Here is a 6,883-nt window from a genome sequence, read left to right on the forward strand (position 1 = left end):
GTCTGGCAGTTGGTGCACTGGGCACCTGCCCGCTTGCTGACCTTCTGGGGGCAGCAAGAAAATGAGGGTCAGTGCACTTGTGGGTGGAGGACCCAGGAGGTGAGGGTCAGGGTGCAGGCAGGGCTTCCTGGATGAGGCATAGACTGAGGGTGCTCTGAGGGGCGAGGACATGGCCTCCTGTCCCGGGGCTTTCCAAATGGCGTGGGGTGCTTCATCAGTGGTTCTCAGCGTTGGCGGACATTGGACTCCCTTGGGGAGTCGAAAACAATCCTGATGCCCAGGCAGCGCCCCAGACCAAGTAAATCAGCCCATCTCGGGAGGGCCCCACGGTGATCCCAGTGTGTAGCCAAGGATGAAAACTGCTGTGCAGGGAGTGGACGGCGTGCCTGCTTGCAGCCCGAGGGTGGGCTGAGGGTAGACACTCCTGTACAGAGCTGGGTCCCTGAGTGGATGGGGCAGGGAGGGGGGATGTGGGTTCTCATAGAGTGTGAGGGCAGAGATCCCTGCCCAGAGAGAGAACAGAGTACCTGGGGGAGGGGAGGCCGGCCTGGGCTCTTACCGGGCGCCTTTGGGGCTTGTTCTGCCTAGTCATCGTCTGACCACCGGCATTGCACAGGTGGCACTGTGGAGCAGCTTTCGCTCTGCCGGACTTCCGCTCTGCCGGACTTTCGCTGTGCCTGGTACACATGCTGTCACACCGTCTCAGAACCACCCTGCATGGCGCACAATCCCAGGCTTCTGGTGAGGTGGACAGGGGGGAAGAGGGACCAGGCTCAGCCCAACTTTGCCTTGGACCCCATCCCCCTCCTCACCCTCCCTGTCCCGTTGGGGGAGCCTCACCACAGGTGGACGGGGGCAGGGCTCCTTGGAGCCTGGGGGAGGAATAGACCGCTGGATTGGGGGGGCTTCTGGTTGGAGGAAAGAAGCTCCTAGGAAAGTCGGGGGGCCCATAAGCACTGCTGGGGACAGGGATGGAGGAAGGCACCGCAGGCCCCAGCGCCAACAGGTCCGGACTCAGTCGCTGTGTCCTGATGTTCTCTAGGAAGGTGCCTCTTGCATAGGAATCTTCTGAGGCCTGGGGAGGGGTGTACTCCCAGGTGGGGCTCACAGTTGCGGGAGGGTAGAGCCCCGTGCTGCCATAGGCCCAGCTGGTGTATGGTGAGCCTCCTGGGGTCCCCTCCAGACAGCAGAGGCATGCATTAACCTGGAAGACTGTTTGGGGTGTGGGTGGGTATGGGAAGGAAGAAAGAAGGGAACAGAAGGTCTGCAGCCATCCTGCTTTCAAGATGCAGTGATTCCCAACAGCCCCACATGGTGGCCAGCCTTCCCACCTTCCCATCGGTTGCCAGAGCAGCTCTGCTGGCCATTGGGGGACTCCTGGGTCTGAGTCCCACTGGTCACTCTGGCAGCTGCAGTCACCAGCAGCCTTTTCCCAATGGGCTTGTAGCATAACTTTGTGGAGCCCCATGGGCCACTCAACTAGGGTCACCCCCACCTACTTACCGTATTCATTCCCAATGAGGCAGTCTGGGGATGTACGTTCCCAGGTCTGCACATACACAGGGAACGTGATCCACAGAGCCTCGTGAAGGCTTCTGGCCATTTCTAAGATGGCTTCTTTGTTAGATTCTACCCTAGCTATGGGTCTCCACGGCAACCCCAGTAACATGGAACCCTGCCAGAAAAGCCAGTGCAGCAGCTGCCTGCATGTGCTCCTACTGGGGCTGGGGATCGAACCTAAACCCAGGTGCATGCCCTTGTCTGGGAATCAAACCCGAGACCCTTCAGTGCACAAGCCCATGCTCTCACCACTGAGAACACCAGCCAGTGCTCATAAGAGGGCCCATGAGAGGTTCCTATGGGCCAGGCCTGGAAGTTGCGTATGTCACTCTGCTCACTCCATTGATCAGAACTGTCACATGTCCACCTGTCATTGCAAGGGAGGCTGGGAAAGTGAGTGAGTCAGGAAGAAAGGGGAGCAGGGTTGAAAAGCCTATAGCAGTGCCTGCTACGGGATTCTGTAGACTCCCCAGAGCTACGCTGTTTCATGTGGTGGCCACTAGCCACAGTCAGGACAGTGGCTCCTGTACAAGGGGAGGGCAAGGCTTCCAGACCAAGGCTGTCAGTGAGAGTCACATCAGGGCTTCCTATACAGGGTCAGGGGAGTGTTTCCAGAGGGCAAGTTTAGGGGTTCCTATGAACGATCAGGTCAGAGATTCCCGAAACGGGTCAAGTTATGGATTTCTGTTGGAAGTCAGGGAAAGGTTTCTGCAGAATCCAGCACTGTTATAGGCAAGGCTTCCTGTAGAGGCTCAGAGCCATGGAGCCAGCACAGGGTTAGATCAGCAAGCCCTGCACAGTGTCTGGGCAGGAGGTCCTGTGCCAGGTGAGGCTGTCGGTGCCTATATAGGATGAGGTCTGGACTTAAAGCAGGGGGTCAGGACAGGTGCTGCCCACAGATTCAGGAAAGGTTTTCCATGTAAGTTCAAGATTGAAGTTCACATTGAGAGTTGGATCACAGGTTCCTGTGGACTCTGTGGGGTAGGGTGTGAGGTAGGGATTGTTGTGGAGAGTGACGTCAGGGGTCATTGTCAACGATGTAAGCAAGGCTCCTGAACTCAATCGGGGTTCCCAAAGAGTTTACAGGTGGGGATTTCTTTCTTTAAAATATATTTTTAAAGATTTCAGAGAGGAAGGGAGAGGGATAGAAACATCAATGGTAAGAGAGAATTTCTGCAGACAGTGTCAGGGAGGTGGTTTCAGAACTAGATTTTAAGATGAGCAGAGTGGTTGTAAAATGCTACCTGGACGGCAGGGCTGCAGTGCAGTGTGAGGACAGAGCTGTCCCGACCAAGGTCCAGGCAGGATTCCTATAGAGATGGAGTGCCATGAAGAGGGTCAGGCCAGGCATTTCTATAAGGGTGGGTGGGGCAGGCTCTGTCCTGCCACCAGGGAAGGCGGAGGTTCCTGTGCTGTGGTGGCAGGACAGGGTGCCTCCTGTAGAAGGTGAGGACCGGTGATCCTGCTCAGGGTCAGGATGGGTTTCCTGTTGATTAGAGAAAGGGTTCCCTTAGAGCTCCAGTATCAGAGAGGCTCCTGAACCAGGCTAGGGCTGCCGTTTTGATAGGAGTTGGGGATCCGGGGCTCCTGAACACGGCGGGTCCAGGGGCCTGTCCAGCACAGGTTCTGCAAGAGGTTTCTGTTCAAGACGAGGACAGGGGCTCCCACAGGATGAGGAGGCTGGGGTTCTGTGGAGCGGCCAGGGAAGTTCTGGACAATCCCTGTCATGAGCAGGGACTACTGTGGTTCTTCAGTGGGCCAGTGTGCTGACGAGCTGAAGGGATGCTGTTCTGTTGATGCTCAGCCACTGAGCCACACCAGCCGGACTGGAGTATTTTTTCAGGTGTTCATGAAGGAAAGCACCTGAGCCTTCCGCTGTTGTTGCCCACAGTGAGCACTCAGGAAACGGTGCTGCTTGCGGTTAGGAGCCTCTGGGCAGTGTGGAGGCTACACCACGGAGCCTGGCTCAGCCCTGTGCCAACAGCTGGGTGGCCTTGGGAGAGACGCTTAACCTGTCTGGGTTAGGATGTCACCTGACTCCGTGCATGCTCCAGTGTGAGGGTTTGTTCCATGGAAGAACACATCCCAGGTGAGTGGGTGCATTGGGGAGGGAGTTGGCACTGTGGGGAGCTCACCACCTATGGGGTCTAAATATCCCCCTAGAGATTATTTTGTCCTCCTAATCTCACCCTCCTTCTCTACCATTTCCCACAGGGCTGCAGGCCGAGCTGGGCTGAGAGAGATAAGAGACGAGTGACAAGAGGGCCCATGGACTACCCCACGGTCCCAGACTGGCCTCTGCCCTTCCTGCTGGCTGCCTTTCCAGCCCCAACCTTGGCCTCCCATTCCTGTCCTGAACATGTCTTCTGTCCCTTGGAGGTGGGTCCCTCACTTGCACCTGTATACATATTGATACCTCCACAAGCAAGTGTACAGAGCTGCTCACGCTGTCAGCCACTCAGAGGCACTGTGACAGGGCACAGGATGTGCGATACGCTCACATACACATGCTTGCACACAAGTGCTGCCCTTGCCAGACCCACAAAGACCTCCTGACACGCAGTACCTCAGGTCACACTGCTAGGTCTCCACATCCGTCCTACACAGCCCTTGGTGAGCATCCCAGAAATGTTTATTGAGCAAATGCTGTGCCTGGTACACATGCTGTCACACCGCCTCAGAACCACCCTGCAGGGTGCACAATCACATGAGCACAGCCTCACATGTTGCCTCAGCACACCCCGTTACACACATACCCCCACGTCCTCTCATACAGTCACTGGTGCCCCATTTCTCACAGTTGTCTGGTGTCGTGCACACCATCTCTCAGAACCTCACCCCCATGGTCACCACCGCACAGAGCAGTCAGCCACCACACACTGTCTCTGCCCATGACGTGTGCAGGTACACGCCACTATCATACACCCTGGTTGCTGTCACACGCGGTTTCACATACTAGTACACTCTTGTACTTGCACATCATAACCCACTATCATGAAGGGTGACACGTGCTGTCTCACACGGCCTCACGCCATCACCAAAGAACCACAGGCACCATTGCACACCCCACCTACCACGGCTCTTTATTCAGTCCCACTCAGACTCACACCTCCATCGTCAGGACTCTGATGATTTATTTTACAAATCATTGATGGTCCAGACCAAGAGCTATGGGGAGCCCAGAGGTTGGGTTGTAGAAACTTCTGGCTCCACGCGGAGAGGGACCCTACCCCTGCTCTGAGTCATGCTCTGTGTCCTCATGGGCTGAGTGGCGCATCCACAGTGCTGGTGGTGGTGGGAGGCATGGGGCCTGTGGGGAAGGAGCCTGTGGGTGAACCCAACAGGGGCCCGGGGAAAGGCATGAGGTGGCTGACAGGCCCTGACAGCACCACGGGGCCCGGGCCTCGGTAGAGATGGGCAGTACCAGGTGGGCCCAATCTCAAGCCTGAGGCCACTTCCCCACAATTCCCACTATCGCTGCCCCCAGCCACAACCATGAAGCCACCAGCCGGAGCATCAGCTGGTCCTGTGCCTCCCAGGCTCGACACTGGCTTCTTTTCTTTCTGTGATGGCCTGGGTTTTCTAGACTTTATACCACCCTTCTGCACGGTCCGTGGTCGGTTCACCTGATGAAAGAGAGGCCATGAGTGTTCCCCAACCTCAGACTTTTGCCTCTGTGTCTCCAGCAGGGACACCCTTTCCACACCACTCCTTAAGAGTCGGGAATTGGGTCAAGGACTAGGGGAGCAGGCCCCAGCTGTGGCACAGATAATGCCCTAAGGAGTCATGAGCTTGTGAGGCCCTAAGCAATGGAAAGGCTGAGGGAGCCTCTAGCCATAGGACTTGCTGATGGCTGGAGGGGAGGGGGAAGGAAATGAGAAATGGAGGAGAGAGAAGGGAGCAGGAGGGAAAAGACAGGCAGGGAGGAGATGAAGGTGTAGAGAAGAGAAGGGTGATAGGGAAGGAGGAGGGAGGAGAATAACAGGGAGAAGAGAGAAAGGGAGATAGGAAGAACACAGGAAAGGAAAAGGAGAAGGAAGGCCAGGTTAGTGGGATGGGGGTGCAGGGGGGAGGCTCCAAGAGGCAGGGCACACCTGGTGTCGCTTGTAATAAAGGCCGCAGGCATTGCACACGGGGTCTCTATTAGCATTCAGCCGCCACACTGCCGTGATGGTTGTCTGGCAGTTGGTGCACTGGGCACCTGCCCGCTTGCTGACCTTCTGGGGGCAGCAAGAAAATGAGGGTCAGTGCACTTGTGGGTGGAGGACCCAGGAGGTGAGGGTCAGGGTGCAGGCAGGGCTTCCTGGACGAGGCATAGACTGAGGGTGCTCTGAGGGGCGAGGACATGGCCTCCTGTCCCGGGGCTTTCCAAATGGCGTGGGGTGCTTCATCAGTGGTTCTCAGCGTTGGCGGACATTGGACTCCCTTGGGGAGTCGAAAACAATCCTGATGCCCAGGCAGCGCCCCAGACCAAGTAAATCAGCCCATCTCGGGAGGGCCCCACGGTGATCCCAGTGTGTAGCCAAGGATGAAAGCTGCTGTGCAGGGAGTGGACGGCGTGCCTGCTTGCAGCCCGAGGGTGGGCTGAGGGTAGACACTCCTGTACAGAGCTGGGTCCCTGAGTGGATGGGGCAGGGAGGGGGGATGTGGGTTCTCATAGAGTGTGAGGGCAGAGATCCCTGCCCAGAGAGAGAACAGAGTACCTGGGGGAGGGGAGGCCGGCCTGGGCTCTTACCGGGCGCCTTTGGGGCTTGTTCTGCCTAGTCATCGTCTGACCCCCGGCATTGCACAGGTGGCACTGTGGAGTGGCTTTCGCTCTGCCGGACTTTCGCTCTGCCGGACTTTCGCTGTGCCTGGTACACATGCTGTCACACCGTCTCAGAACCACCCTGCATGGCGCACAATCCCAGGCTTCTGGTGAGGTGGACAGGGGGAAGAGGGACCAGGCTCAGCCCAACTTTGCCTTGGACCCCATCCCCCTCCTCACCCTCCCTGTCCCTTTGGGGGAGCCTCACCACAGGTGGACGGGGGCAGGGCTCCTTGGAGCCTGGGGGAGGAATAGACCGCTGGATTGGGGGGGCTTCTGGTTGGAGGAAAGAAGCTCCTAGGAAAGTCGGGGGGCCCATAAGCACTGCTGGGGACAGGGATGGAGGAAGGCACCGCAGGCCCCAGCGCCAACAGGTCCGGACTCAGTCGCTGTGTCCTGATGTTCTCTAGGAAGGTGCCTCTTGCATAGGAATCTTCTGAGGCCTGGGGAGGGGTGTACTCCCAGGTGGGGCTCACAGTTGCGGGAGGGTAGAGCCCCGTGCTGCCATAGGCCCAG

At 57.6% G+C, this 6,883-nt stretch overlaps 1 protein-coding gene across 1 annotated transcript; it reads right to left on the reverse strand.

Moving 5' to 3' along the window:
• Window positions 1-4,817: 4,817 nt before the first annotated feature.
• Window positions 4,818-6,424, reverse strand: LOC118654274 (erythroid transcription factor-like). The gene is made up of 3 exons (XM_036305604.1): window positions 6,296-6,424; window positions 5,655-5,780; window positions 4,818-5,186 (listed from the first exon to the last, which is right to left on the reverse strand). Exons 1-3 carry the CDS (start codon window positions 6,422-6,424, stop codon window positions 4,818-4,820), a joined length of 624 nt encoding a protein of 207 aa, XP_036161497.1.
• Window positions 6,425-6,883: the final 459 nt, after the last annotated feature.

The sequence above is a fragment of the Myotis myotis genome, unplaced genomic scaffold (assembly GCF_014108235.1).
Source record: "Myotis myotis isolate mMyoMyo1 unplaced genomic scaffold, mMyoMyo1.p scaffold_m19_p_4, whole genome shotgun sequence".
NCBI lineage: Eukaryota > Metazoa > Chordata > Mammalia > Chiroptera > Vespertilionidae > Myotis > Myotis myotis.